A 14,733-nucleotide genomic window follows, 5' to 3' on the forward strand; every position below is an offset into this window, starting at 1 on the left:
TGTGTGCGCATACTTGTGTGTCACCTGATGCCACTGTACACTAATGAGAGCAAAGTGTGTTACATGCTCAAGGAGCATCCTCACCACTCAGCCTGGGGGAAAATCACTGCTTCTGAAACCACATCCAGCACAGAGCAGCTTCATCCTCCTTTTCTTGTTCCTCCCTCTTTCTGCTTCACCTTAATTTCCAATTATTTCACTTCTGTCTTTAAGTTGTATGATCATACTTATTTTCTCCTTCCCTCGTTTTACCATCAATCCTTCCGTCTCCTTTTTATTATTTTATTTGTATGAGTCGACTGTGTTTTTCTCCCCGTTCCTTTGTTCCTTCATCCTTTCCTCATCTTCTTTCTATCCTGCAGTCTACCCTCTCTTCCTCTCACCACCAAGGATCATTGCATTCTGCTTTTTTTTATTCCTCTATTTTGAAATCACTTTCTTTAGAAGGCTTCACTTCTTTAGTAGGCTATGATCAGACAGCTACCTCTTCTTTTCCCTTCCACCACTCCTTTCTTCAATTCTGCTGCTGTCCCTTTACATCCTGCAGTGCATTCTGCTTATGTTATTATATCCAATCGTTGCTCTTTCCTCCCCTTGTTTTTGTTTCTTTTTCACTAAAAGAAAAAAATACAAAGAATGGGACAGAAGTATGAAGAGGAAAACTTTGCAGAAGAAGGCAATTATTAAAGTGAAGCCTTCTTTTCATGCCAGGAACATACAGAAAATACTCTTATCTTGCTTCCTTTAACCTCTACTATTTATTGCAATTCTTCTCAACCTTTCCAAGATCTTGCCGTTCCCCTTACACCTACACTGGCCTCACTCCATCCTCCTCTCAGTGCGCAGGCTATGATCAGACAGCTACCTTGTTCTCTAGCACAAAAGACGTGTTGCAGCCCTAAGCACCGCTACTGAGGAGACGTTTACTTGGTTGCTATGCAACACAAACTTTAACAACAACTTGCAGGCAATCCAGTTAGGATCAGATGGGCTTGTTGCTACCCACAGTGAATTCTGTGGAGAGATTTTCAAATTCAATAAACAGTACTTAATTATTTCTTTCAGCACATGTGGAAAGGATATTCAAAGATCATTGAGTTTCAAGGTGTGCTATACACTATGTTACTTTATACATGCAGTCTGTTTATCTAGTTTTATAAAACACATAAATACATTTAAAAAACTATGTTTTGTGCTATCATACATACACATATTACATAAATGAAAATATGTGTATTTGTGTGGTTTTTCTGATTGCAAGAGTCTATAACGAGTCTATAGTTATGATCACAACAGTAATGAAACTGTTTTAATGATTATAAAGGCTATTATAATAATTGGTTGAGCAGTGTGAGCTGTTACAAAGTGCTTTCAAAATGTCAGCGCCACAGTTTAAAGATATAATGATAAGTGTAAAACAAACACAACCATGTTAAAAATATATTTCAGTGCAATCTTGATCCTGTCTGTCTCCACAGTATCAGCAGCAGCAGACGACTAGCTGACAATTTACTGATTAATGACCCCAGTTAGATGAAGCAATTTATCAAACATTTAATATGCTCTTTATGAACCTCAGGCTGCTTCCTCGCCTGCTGCAGTCTCCTAATGATGTCAAGGAAGCAAAGAGGCAACACAAACGGAGACTCTGCAGAGACCAGATAAGACAACAAGGCCCACTCTGACGTATTCTTGCCCATAACAGTCATCTGCAACTGATTTGGTGATCTATGTGAGACCCATAGCTGCATAATAGCAGTTAACAATATTAGATGCCAGAAACAACAAGGGATTACGGTATTCCCTAACATTTGAACGTCAAGCGTCAAGAGCACACGCCATCTTGGAGATGTCCGCTGATCACACTACATTCCTTCACACATAACTGTTGTGATCTAGTCCCATTTCAGAAGGTGGCATCCTGTTCGAGATCATTTTCCAATAATGTAATTTGATTGTCTCAGCTCACAAAGCTACAGAAAAATTCACTGGTCACCTATAGAAAACGTGTCCTCCAGCTTCTGGAAACATGAGACTGCAGAGCCCATAGAAGCAGTAACAAAACGGCATCAAAAATGAGTCTAAGTTGGACGTTGAAAAGACGTCCACAGCCAGGGCTGGACTGGGACAAAAAATCAGCCCGGGCATTTTGACTAGTGACCGGCCCACCATGGTATTATAGGAAAAGCCATAAAGCCTTAATAAACTTAAACCTACACCATCCTCCCTATTCTGGTATTCTAAACAGTACTTACCAAAAATATAAAACAACCTAATTTATAATTACATATAGCTAACTAATAAGGTTGCCAACTCCCAGCAAAAAAAGAAAAAAAAATAGGGAACCACTCCCCCACCCTCTACCTCAAGATGCTTAATTGGCTAAATTGATTTTACTTTAATGCACGTATAAAACAAATGCACAGAAATCTATTATTTTTCTCCAGTAATTAAATAGATTCAACATCTTTCTTCAACAGAATTGCAGACTGCACAGATGGTACCTTCCCAAAGGAAAGAATACTATAACTTATAGGGTATATACTAGACTTAATATTTACTGAATACAATAATGGATTTCTATACATTTTACATCAGATGAAAACTTTGGTTGTAAAATTCAGATAATTATTTAGTAAAAGCTAGACATTTTAAATAAGAATAAGAAAGAAAAGTATTTCTTTGTGCCCCCTTTCCCTGTTAATACCTGGCCCCCCTGGTAAAACTTTGCTAGATCCGCCCCTGCACACGTAGCTGTCAGCTACTTAGAAAAGGATTCCTGGTGTTATTTGTCTCTCAGAAACAGTTCATAACTTCCCTTCAACTCATTCATGTCACCTAAAAGGTAAACCTGTTTCTCCATCACCTGTTCAGCTCTGATGATTCAGTAAGGATGTCTCCTGGTTTCATCTTCATGTTTCCCTCTCACCACATGTACAAACCGATATCATGACCAGCCGCTTTTACAGCTGTGGCTCCAGCAAACATCAGCTGATACTAGAAAGTAATATTAAATAAATTCTAACAACATCTGATCAAACTTAAACGTGCTGCTGTTGTTTAGAGTGACCTCCGGTGGTTTCCTCTTTCTGCCACAGAGAGAAAAGCCAATCAGCTGATCATGGATCAGTTTCATGATTGAATTAGCAACTTTCTATCTTAAGTAGTATAGGACAAATTGTCTAAGGAGCTTGCAAAGAAAAGTGTCTGGACTTGTTTAAGTTGCTTGAAGACGTTTCACTTCTCATCCGAGAAGCTTCTTCAGTTCTAAGGTCAAATGGTGGAGAGTCCCAGATTTAAACCTAGTGGGAGTATCCCCCAAAGAGGGACAAAGGACCCCCTGATGATCCAGCCGAGGTGTGAAAATGGGTGTAGGTCACAATCAGCCAGGGTTTCGGGTGAGCTCATTGTGAAACCTGGCCCCACCCTATCATGTGATTTCCTGAGGTCAGATGACCCAGGATGTGGGCCACCATTTGACCCTTAGAACTGAAGAAGCTTCTCGGATGAGAGGTGAAACATCTTCAAGCAACTTAAACAAGTCCAGACGCTTTTCTTTCCAAGCTCCTTAGACTACGATGACCTGGATGACTGAGAACCTTCACAGACATATAGGACAAATCGCGTTCCTTTTCACCTCAACTTTAAAGTTCGACCTCCTCGGCTGTAATTGGTCCAGCCCAGAGTCGATCATGACCAACTGGCCAATCCACCACCATTCATTTATACCGTTAAAAAAGAAAAGAAATAAAACCCCATGAGCCCATAAAAACGGGCATACCGGGCCCGGTATGTCCGATGGCCAGTCCAGCTCTGTCCACAGCGACCACATCAGGACTATAAATAACTCGTACACGGGGGTCAATGGTCAATGGTGGTCAATGGTAACTTTATTGTCCCTAACGGGAAATTGATTTGCAGTATGTCCGTACAAACAAACAAACAAACAAACAAACAAACAGATAACCAACACATCACATACAATCACCAAAATAATATAAGCCTGATAAAACAACCTAGATTTTTCATCAAAAAAGTGCAATGTGCAATGGCAACAACACTTATGGTTTAGTGTTATTAACTATGATAATAGCACTAGGTACAAAAGACAATCTATGTCTCTTTGTCTTCACTGCAGGCACTTTATAATGACGACCTGATGGAAGCAGTTGAAAATCATTAAAGAGAGGCTGATCTGAACACAACAGGACAGAGGTTGCCTTCCTCAGCACCTGCCTGTTATAAAAGTCCACAAGCTGGACCTGAGACCTCCCTGAAATCTTGCCCGCCACTTTAACCAGGTTGTTAAGTCTGGTCTTATTATTCAGGGACATATTACCGTACCAAGCAATGATACAGAAAGTTAAAACAGATTCAATCAAACTTTTATAAAAAAGAGTCATCATTTCAGATGAAACATTAAAACCTCTCAACCTCCTTAAAAAGTACAGTCTTTGTTGAACCTTTTTCACTGTAGCAGCAAGATGTGACTCAAAGGACAGAGTCTTATCAAGAACAACCCCCAAATACTTATAACTGTCCACCAGTTCAATGGCTGCACCATTTACCACTGTAAACGCAGGATGAGGGGATGACTTCCTGAAGTCAATAACCATGTCCTTGGTTTTCAAGGTGTTAATCATTAAGAAGGACTGATCACACCATGAAACAAACTCATCCACAACAGGCCCATGGGAATCCTCTTCACCATGAAGGAGGCTTACAATGACTGTGTCATCTGCGTATTTAATGAAATGCCTGTTGGCCTGTGTACTGCGACAGTCATTAGTGTACAAAATATACAGTAGAGGAGAGAGACAACAACCTTGTGGTGAGCCAGTAGAAGAGTTCAGCTGTTTGGAAAAACAACCGTTTACTCTCACACACTGAGATCTGTCAGTTAAAAAGTCTAAAATCCAACCAACAAGATTAAAATCAAGTTTAAACTGGTTAAGAAGGTTATCAACTAAAAGATGTGGCTGGATAGTATTAAAAGCTGAAGAAAAATCAATAAATAAGAGCCGAGCATGAGCTTTGGCGCCATCAAGATGGCGATAAAGGAAGTGATAAAGGGTGGATGTCAACATTAGAGCATCAGTAGACATAAAAAAAGAGGAGACAGAAAATTTTTAGATTTAAAAAAGATCACTGCAGTCTGAATTTTGGGAATGGTGTGTAGCTTTGCAGACAGACAGACAGATAGACAGACAGACAGACAGACAGACAGACAGATAGATAGATAGATAGATAGATAGATCTATCTATCTAAAAACACCCATAAGTGAAATCATAACAACTATTTCTGCATGCGCCTGCCTCTATAACCACAATGTGTAGTGTCATAGAGGCAGGCACATGCAGAAATACTTAATGGCTGGAGGGTGATGAAGATTATGATCTTCATTTCAAAGGTGAGAAAAGGAAGGTGAAGACGAGAACAGAAGACTAGAAGTAGTGTAGAGAGAAGGAGGTGAGGTTGAAAGATGAAAGTGGTGGGGTGATGGAGGAAAGGTTAAGAGAACTACTTGTTTAAAGGAGAGAGAAGTGGAGAGAGGAGGAAAGAATAGAAAATTATGGCTCAGCCTGAGCTGAACCTTCATCTCCTCCACCTTTGTGTTGCTGGGAGATTTTTTTGCCTTTGGAAGCAGCTCCAGATGCAGCTCTAGTTCGAGGCTTTCTTCTCCTGCTCTTTCACCTTCTTCAACTCTTTTACTTTCCTTTGTAATGTTTCCTTTGCTTCTTTTTCCTGTCTTTTCAGCCATTTGAGGGCTTTTTTACACTCTCTCTGTAAGTTCAGTGTCTGCTATTTCTGTCTTAATTCCCATTACTTCCATCTTCTCCTCTACCAGTGTTGTCTGGACTTCCAACAATTCCTTCTTTCCATTTTCAGCTTTCTTCTTTGCACACAGTGTAAAGAGTTTGTCTTTGTAGAATGTTGTGAGTTTGTTTACTGAGTTTGTCTATTGTCACCTTCTTCTCCTTCAGGCTGCTTCACGTAGTTGCTCTTTCAGCTAGCAGATTTTCAATGGCCTGCATAAGTCTTTGTGAATCCTCTTTTAACTGGAAGTTCTCAGCCTGGGTTGCTTCTCAATCAATTCACAGATGATAGTTCGTGGAGCAGCGCTCACCAATCCTGTTGTTCACCTGGAAATGCAGCTACATTAGAGAAGTTCAGAGGAGTTGATGTTTTCTTCTTCTCACGTTGCCCGTTGCGGACTGTAGTTTCTATCTTGTTGCACAGCTACTTATGTAGACACACTTCTCTAGCAGTTGTAGAAGTGGTAATGTGTCCGCTTACTGACAAATCAGACAGTTAGGAGGAGCTAAAATTTTTAAATAGTGTCTCAAGTCTTTGTTTTCCTGAATGAAAATCAGTAATAAATACAGAGTCCTAAATGCAACTTTATTGCTTGATTTTTAAAACCTTGTGGCTGAAAATAAAAGTGTTGCCTCATTCATGTTGTTGCGTTAACAAAGTTGGGCGTCCTTGTATGGTGAGAGCAACACGTAAAAACGAAAACTATCTTATGGAAATTTGAAGATGAATTTAAATGTCTCCCATGTCTTAACAATAAAGCTTTTATTTTTTAATTCACACAGTTTTCTTCCTGCCTTCAAACAGGCCACACTTTATTAATATATCAGCTCTTTTCCATTCTTACTGACCAAAACATTTACATCACTGTAAACACAAAGATACTGTACAGCGCTCTTGCACCTCTAATTTATCAGCAGAAGCCCAGTTACTTGCATTCTAATCTTATAGTTTACTCTTCCTTTGTAAAACAGCTGGGTTAACTTAGCAAGTTGATAATTAGTTGCTTGTGCCCACTTCTCCTGATCTCCTGAGTCAGGGTGTGTCAGTTCAGCTGGTAGAACGATACCCTGGGTGTGTTGAACCTGATTCATACCACAGGGCTCAGAGTTCTGCTGAACAGTCTATTTGTTCTAAAGTTTGAAACATGCTTTGCCTACACTGAACAGTACACCAAAAACATAAAAACCTCTCCTGTTGCCTAGCAAAAGCAGCTGTTAACCAATGGATGCTGTGAAAAGTTTTACTTTTTTAGGTTGTTTCAGTGTTTATGAAAGAAGACATGTCCAAGTATCCCAGGCTGAGATGGAAAAGTAAAATAATGCCGGACAGTCACTGCAGGAATTAACATCAGCCATTAAATTTTCTTTAAACAGAGAAGCTGGGTCCACCTCAGGAAAGTTCAAGCAATCGGCACATTATTTCCTGCATTCTGGTGAACTTTTTCCCCAAATGTAATTTAACAGCTCAGAAGTGTTTCAGCTTATTTCTGCTCATGTTCAGAACTTTCTGTACTTTGCACACAGATCTGAGTTTTAGGACTCGCGTTCATCTAAACAAGTCTGTCTCAAAACAGGAAGCACAGAAAACATTATCCTAATAATAGGAAAATAACCATCACACCAATGTCACACTCTCGCCCTTTACATACTAGCGTCTCCATCACTGAGATCATAACAGCGATTTTTGTGGATGTGCATGTTTGTGCACGTGCTACTTCATCTAAGCCTCTGCACACGCACCAGATGATCTTTTGCTGTGCAGCTTTGCACTCATTCTTCATACTAATAATCATTTGTTCTTGTTATTCGCTGTTGGTAAACGCTCATTTGGGGCCCGCTGATGATTATGAGAAAGCGCCTTTCACTGGATGCCTTGAGCATCAGTGCTATCTGTGCACACCTCAATAAAAAGCATTTTCCCTTTCTTCTCTCTTTCTTCCCCACCTCATAAATATTATACAGTACAAGGCAGCAGAGAGCGATATGTACAGCAGCAGATAAGAGACGCACTGTTTGGGTTTAACACTTGAAAGTCCAAACTGACGTCAACTTGCTGATGTGACTGAACATATCTATTAAAGTGGCTCCTCTCTGAAGTGTGCCCACACATTCACTTTCTCTTGTTTGCAAGTTTAAAAGTCAAATATAAAAACAGCAGGTCCAATTGTTTATCTTGTGTACTTGGAAAGGTTTGCATAACCTGTTGTGTTGTGAAATCTGCTCAGATCTCAAGGGTCAAAAAGAAGAAAGAATCTTGAGATCAAACTATTTAACAAATCCACCTGTCACCTGGCTGACCTTCTCACTGGCTGCCTGAAATACACAAACTTTTACACTTAGCTAGATTAATGCGATGGTGTTGTGTTTAGTATGTTGCTTTGTTTCTTTTTTTTTGTCTTTTTTTGCTTGTTTTCTATTCTTCTCTCAACAGGTGATCCAGGAGATTTTTATTTTTTTTCTCCCCCCTTTCTCACTGTCCCTCTCCCCTTCTGTTTTTCCTTTCCTTCCTCTTTCTTTCTCCCTTTCCTATCTCTCACTCATGTCTGTCCCGTCTGTAACATCTGAAAATAAAATATAATAAATAATAAAAACAAAGATCGACCAAATGGACCAATACGGCAATGCCACGATGATCCATTTGGCAAAGTAAATCCACTGGGTATCCTTGTTGGTCTTCAGACAACAATTCTGATGGCTAAAGAACCAAATGGGACAGGCGAAAAAAAAAAAAAAAAAAAAAAAAAGAAATACACAAAATGATGTTTTTGTATTTTCAGATGTTAAAGTAGTTTAAGTGTTTTATTAAATTTTCTTCCTGACTTCACCTGCTGGCTTCTCATGAACTCTTCTCATGAATGTGTCCCTTTTCCCAAGGCACATATTTCATGTTTGTTTTCATTTTAATAATTGCTTTATGGATAACTGACAAATTCAATATTTATTGTGCATGTGCAGCAATCTTTGAACATGCCAATCTCCTTACCTCAGTCGACATTTTGAGAAAGACTTTTTTGTTGTTGTTGCACAATGATATCTAATTTAAGAATTTCTACTTTCCAAACATGGCATTACATCCAAATGATGACTACGTGAATATGTTTGTTGCTTAAAGGTCAGAAAAGAAAAGGTGATGCTTTGCAATTGTTTTGACCAGCAGTCCAAATACTAGAGTTAAGTTCAATTTTCAAACCTGTCAGAATCAAACTAATTCAGTGATCACGTACCTAAGATGGCAATGACTTCGTCGTCCTGGATGACCTCCAGTGACCCCGACACCACGAAACAGAGGGTGTCAACGCTCTCCCCGGCGTGAAAGATCAGGTCTCCTGGAGCGCAGTGGGTGGTCTGAAACTCGACTGCCAGTGAGCGCAGGCAGCCATCACTAGCTAACCTGAATGCTGGATGTTCGTTGAACACCTGAATAAGAGAATCAGATTGAAGAGTTAGACTGGGAAAAAATGACCAGACAGGATGTGGTGCATTATACTGCTGAAAGAGGCCACAGCCATCAGGGAATAGGGTGTACATGGTCTGCAACAACGCTTAGGTAGGTGGTACGTGTCAATGTGACATCCACATGGATGGCAGGACCCAAGGTTTCCCAGCGGAACACTGCCCAAAGCATCACACTACTACTGCCGGCTTTCCTGTTTCTTTTCAGCACTGATGACAGTTTTTAGACCAAATTTTAAAGCAAGTTTTTCTTTCAACGCCTTTGGATTGCTGACGCTCGAGGAACACAGACACACTACAGCAGGCTTGGAGGGCTTTCTTTGCAAAAAAAAAAGTTCTCATCTCATAAGTGGACAAGAACACTTTAGATTTCGTTGCTTCCTCGTTTTACTATCTGCAGAAGTACACATTTTCTGATATCCTTGAGAAAATGAAACCGCTTCCACCCGGTGAGATAATCCATCAGAGCACCAGGGGAAGATTTTATTTGGTTTGTGCAAGAGTGTTTTTATATCAGTGCTCCTTGTCAATCACCTGAAGCCCTCAAGCAGAAATGTAAGCCTCCATCTGAAATAATCACTCAGAAGCACATCTCTCAAACTTCAGTGTCGCGTCTTTGTGGTTTCGCTCTTGGAGTCTTGTTTTGCCAGGACAGCAGGCAGCACACCGTCAGCAAATTGCAGCACAATGTGAGTGCATGAAGTGGTTGGGGTTTAAGGGATACAACACCTGAAATGTATCTAGTGTGGCACCGTTAAAGTGTTCACATCAGCTGCTTCATATTAAAACTGAAAGGGAAGAAAAAAGGAGAGGTTCAGATTTTTCCTGTTTTCTTTTTGTTAATCCATCCATCCATCCATCCATCCATCCATCTTCATCCGCTTTGTCCGGGGCCGGGTCGCGGGGGCAGCAGCCTAAGCAAAGAGGCCCAGACCTCCCTCTCCCCAGCCACCTCCTCCAGCTTATCCGGGGGAATACCAAGGCGTTCCCAGGCCAGCCGAGAGATATAATCTCTCCAGCGTGTCCTGGGTCTGCCCCGGGGCCTCCTCCCGGTGGGACATGCCTGGAACACCTCACCCAGGAGGCGCCCAGGGGGCATCCTTGTCAGATGCCCGAACCACCTCAGCTGGCTCCTTTCGATGTGGAGCAGCAGCTGCTCTACTCTGAGCCCCTCCCGGATGACCGAACTTCTCACCCTATCTCTAAGGGAGAGGCCAGCCACCCTTCGGAGGAAGCTCATTTCTGCCGCTTGTATCCGCGATCTCGTTCTTTCGGTCACTACCCACAGCTCGTGGCCATAGGTGAGGGTAGGGACGTAGATCGACCGGTAAATTGAGAGCTTCGCTTTTACACTCAGCTCCCTCTTCACCACGACGGACCGGTGCAGCGTCTGCATTACTGCAGCTGCAGCCCCAATCCGTCTGTCGATCTCCGGCTCCCTTCTCCCATCACTCGCGAACAAGACCCCGAGATACTTGAACTCCTCCACTTGTGGCAGGAACTCATCCCCGACCCAGAGTGGGCACTCCACCCTTTTCCGGCTGAGAACCATGGCCTCAGATTTGGAGGTGCTGATCCTCATTCCCGCTGCTTCACACTCGGCTGCGAACCGTTCCAGTGCGAGCTGGAGGCCTTCACCCGATGAAGCCAACAGAACCACATCATCTGCAAAAATCAGAGATGAGATTCTGAGGCCACCAAAGCGAAAGCCCTCCGCCACTTGGCTGCGCCTAGAAATCCTGTCCATAAAAATTATGAACAGAACCGGAGACAAAGGGCAGCCCTGGCGAAGCCCATCACCCACCGGGAACGAGTCCGACTTATTGCCGGCAATGCGAACCAAGCTCTTGCAACGGTTGTATAGGGATCGAATGGCCCGTAGCAATGGGCCAGACACCCCATATTCCCGCAACACCTCCCACAGGACACTCCGAGGGACACGGTCGAATGCCTTCTCCAAGTCCACAAAACACATGTAGACTGGTTGGGCAAACTCCCATGCACCCTCAAGTATCCTATTTTGTTAATCACTTTGAAAAAAATGTGGGGCTTAATTAAAAATGTATTTGCATCTTAACCCAATCTTTGTGGGGGGAAAAGCAACTTAATGGACAGGACAGGACATGAAATACTGGTAAAAGTAAACAAAAATCTTGTTTTTTTTTTAAAAAAACAACTAATTCCACTGCTTTTGTGAAATAAAACCAAAGCACAATATCTTCTTCCTTTAAAACTCCTAAATGACATCCAGCTTTAATTTCCTCTTACAATTAAACAGAATGTCTTCTTGTCCTGTTTCACAATCTTTTATCATAGTCAAACATCCCTGAAAAATTAGATGTATTTGAAACGAATGTAGTGCGTGAGCTTTATTTCAGAAGAGACACTGAAAATCAGCCGCACTGCATGACAAGACTAATTTTAGTAACTTCTGACTAACTGTCATTGGAGACGGTTGTCACACAGCACAATTACCCAACTGAAGGTGTCCTCTGATCACGCCACTTTAGCATTTGACATCTCCTAGAGTTTTGAGAACAATATCATTGCATGTTAAGTGATATCTAAAAGACTCTGAGCACAATTAACCTTCACTCAGTTATAGAACAAAAGCTCCCGATGCTGATGCTGTATAGTCAAAAAAGCATAACATCTTTCGCTGCTTTGTATATGACCCACAGATATATTTGAATATACAAACCAGCAGCCATGCTTCTATTCAGGCACTAGTGAACTATCCTGGAGATATACAATGATAAGTGGAGACAAACTTTCTTTATCGGAACAAAAACAAAACAGAAATTTTATTTCTATTCCCTATGCCTTTCTCTCTTTCCTTTACCCCCAACCGGTCGAGGCAGCCAGTCATCAATCCCTACAATCATCTGATTGTAGGGATTTCTCTTTTAGTACCATAGAGTCTTTACTTTATGGTACAAGGCACTTTGAGGCAAATGTTGTACTGATTTGGTGCTGTATAAATAAAACTGAATCAAAATTGAACTAAAGAACTGAAAGGTATGCCATGCTATGCCACAGAAACATCATGTCTTACTTCCCATCTGACATAAGACATGATAGTTGTCACTAGCAGCTGATTTTTCTGGAATGAGGGAAAACATTATAAGAACAAGTGTGTAATTGCTGCAGGTGTTTGACTTAAAGCTGTGCCAAAGCCTTGACTCCAAGTTTATGCTAAGCCCCAGCAAGAAAAAGACTCTGTCCTCTCTCAGCAGTGTGCACACGCCTCTCTAATCTCAACTTTGTTGCCAACCATATTGAAAGGTCTGCTAAAGTGCAGCTATTAAAGAGACTCACTCAGACACATACGGTTACATATCATAGCAGGAGCTTATTTTTCACTACCTTGAGACACACATTATCGCATCTTTCATAACTCAATTAAGCATTGTAACAGAACTGATGTATGGATATATGAAAATAACTGCATACCTTCCTGTTGAGATGGACACAGATGTCGGCCCGCATGTCCTTGGGACAGATGGATAAGACCTGTAACACAAGAAACATGAGAGGGTGACGTGGTAGTTTAGACTAACAGCACCTTCCTGTTGTCCAACGGCTTCCTTGGTGACCTTCTCTGGATGGATACCAGGCATCCAGCTAGTAGGAGAATCCCAAGTAGACCCTGAGATTATATGAACCTCATTCGACTTGGGTTCTCTGGATTTCCCAAGTCTTGAAAATGTTGTTGGGGAGATAGATTCAGGGCTACTTTGCTTTGGTTCATCTAGGCTAGGCAACAGACATTTTTAAAAAGAGGTCAGCGGTCAGGGACAGCTACACTGTAGCCGTCACCTTCCTCTGTCATACTACATCTGTCGGATTGTCAAGTAATTCAAAGTGTTAAGAAAAGAACGTTTGAAATTCAAACCTAAAGACAATAGGAAATCATTTAAGCTGCGTGATGTTTGCTTTCTGCCTTCTTATTGTTTTTGCAGTGAGACCTGTTGCATTCCTGTTTTTATTCTCAGACCACTTAACTAACTCTGCATGATTCACAATTTAAAAACACATATCTTTATTTCTGTTGTGTGTGTCTTTACTCAACCACCCCAGTTCATGTTCTGTCTTAAGCAATCTGTAATAGCTCCTGTCTTTTAAGGCCACTCTGCCCAAAAACCTACTATTTCTGTGCTTGGCCGACTTCTGTATGCCTTCTAGGGGCAGCAGCCAGTTCTTGTGAGCTGTGGGCAGTAGTGGCATCACCTGGATGTCATAGGTGTGTTGTGCCTGGAGCAGATGACCGTATCACTGAAGTATTCCCTCTGAGGTTTTGGCTCACGAAGAATACTACATTTGTTGGCCTCATTATTAGAAAGCCCATTTTATCTGATTGTTCAACAATATGAGGATATGAGAGAAGCGTAACAAGGTTCCTTTTAAAAAACTTCTCATTGATGCCATGTGGCTGAGGAAGGGATTTGGAAGATAAATATTTCAACGCTCAATGCAGTGTTTTAGATTATGACAAACATGAGGTGTCTGTGCAAGGTGAAAGAACAATATATGTGCATTGAGTTTATTGAACATTGTTGCTGCAAACAGAAGCTAAATGGTAAATGGGCTTTTTCTTATATAGAGCCTTTCTACTCAGTTTGAGCACTCAAAGCACTTTCTACTACAAGTTTCATTCACCCAATTACACACAAAATGCTTTATCTGACATTCACACAGATGCATCCTGGTTCAGTATATTGCCCAAGGATACTTGAGCACAGGGCTGTTGGTGCTAGGGATCAATCCAACAACACTCCAGTTGGCAGACACCCACTGACTACCACCTGACCCACAGCTGCTCCATCAGCCCTATCTTATTTTCATCCTGGGCAGTGTATTTGTAGTGTGATTGACTTGGGTCAGTAAGTCAGTTGCAGAAAAAGACCAGAGGCTTTCTTGCTCAAGAACACTTCAGCAGAAAGCAGATGCTGTCAGAGAAGATCAAAAACCTCAACTTCAAAGTGAAAGCTTATTTGTTTTGAAACCTGATTTTTCAGAAACTTCCCGTCTGTGTATGAGTGACAGATTTTATATTCCAGTTTGTTTAGTTGCATTCATTACCTCGCAGTGAAAACAACTGCAGCAAAGGCAGACTGTTAATGATAACCGTTTAGTGTAACTCATTACACACTTTTTAAAATCTGTCCCAATAAATGAAGTACTTAGCAAAATCAAAGAAAACAAAATATCATCCTCCATAAATGCTGCCATCTTACTTATGAACAAAATTGAGGAGGGGGGGAAACTTAAGAGAAAAAAGACATATAAAAGTCTTTTGTTTGCTCCATTTAATGTGGATCATACAGTATCAAGAAGCCTTTGGGAAACACTGGTGTTTTTGGGTGTGTACTCATATAAAGAGCTGACTATGAACCATATAACGGCTCCCAAAGTGACAAACTTATCTACTAATTGGTCTCAGCTCTGACAGTGAGGTATTTA

General features: G+C 41.2%; 1 protein-coding gene across 1 annotated transcript in view; it reads right to left on the reverse strand.

Annotated features, from left to right (window-relative positions):
- The window catches only part of kcnh5b (potassium voltage-gated channel, subfamily H (eag-related), member 5b), a 190,240-nt gene that overhangs the window by 73,334 nt on the left and 102,173 nt on the right, over window positions 1–14,733 (reverse strand). Inside the window, exons 10-11 of the mRNA XM_082517231.1 lie at window positions 12,724–12,783; window positions 9,042–9,234 (exon numbers count right to left, since the gene is read on the reverse strand). Of these exons, the coding sequence (XP_082373357.1) occupies window positions 9,042–9,234; window positions 12,724–12,783 (253 nt within the window). The remainder of the gene's footprint in view (window positions 1–9,041; window positions 9,235–12,723; window positions 12,784–14,733) is intronic.

Source organism: Aulonocara stuartgranti (genome assembly GCF_965226115.1).
Source record: "Aulonocara stuartgranti genome assembly, chromosome: 19".
NCBI classification, from domain to species: Eukaryota; Metazoa; Chordata; class Actinopteri; order Cichliformes; family Cichlidae; genus Aulonocara; species Aulonocara stuartgranti.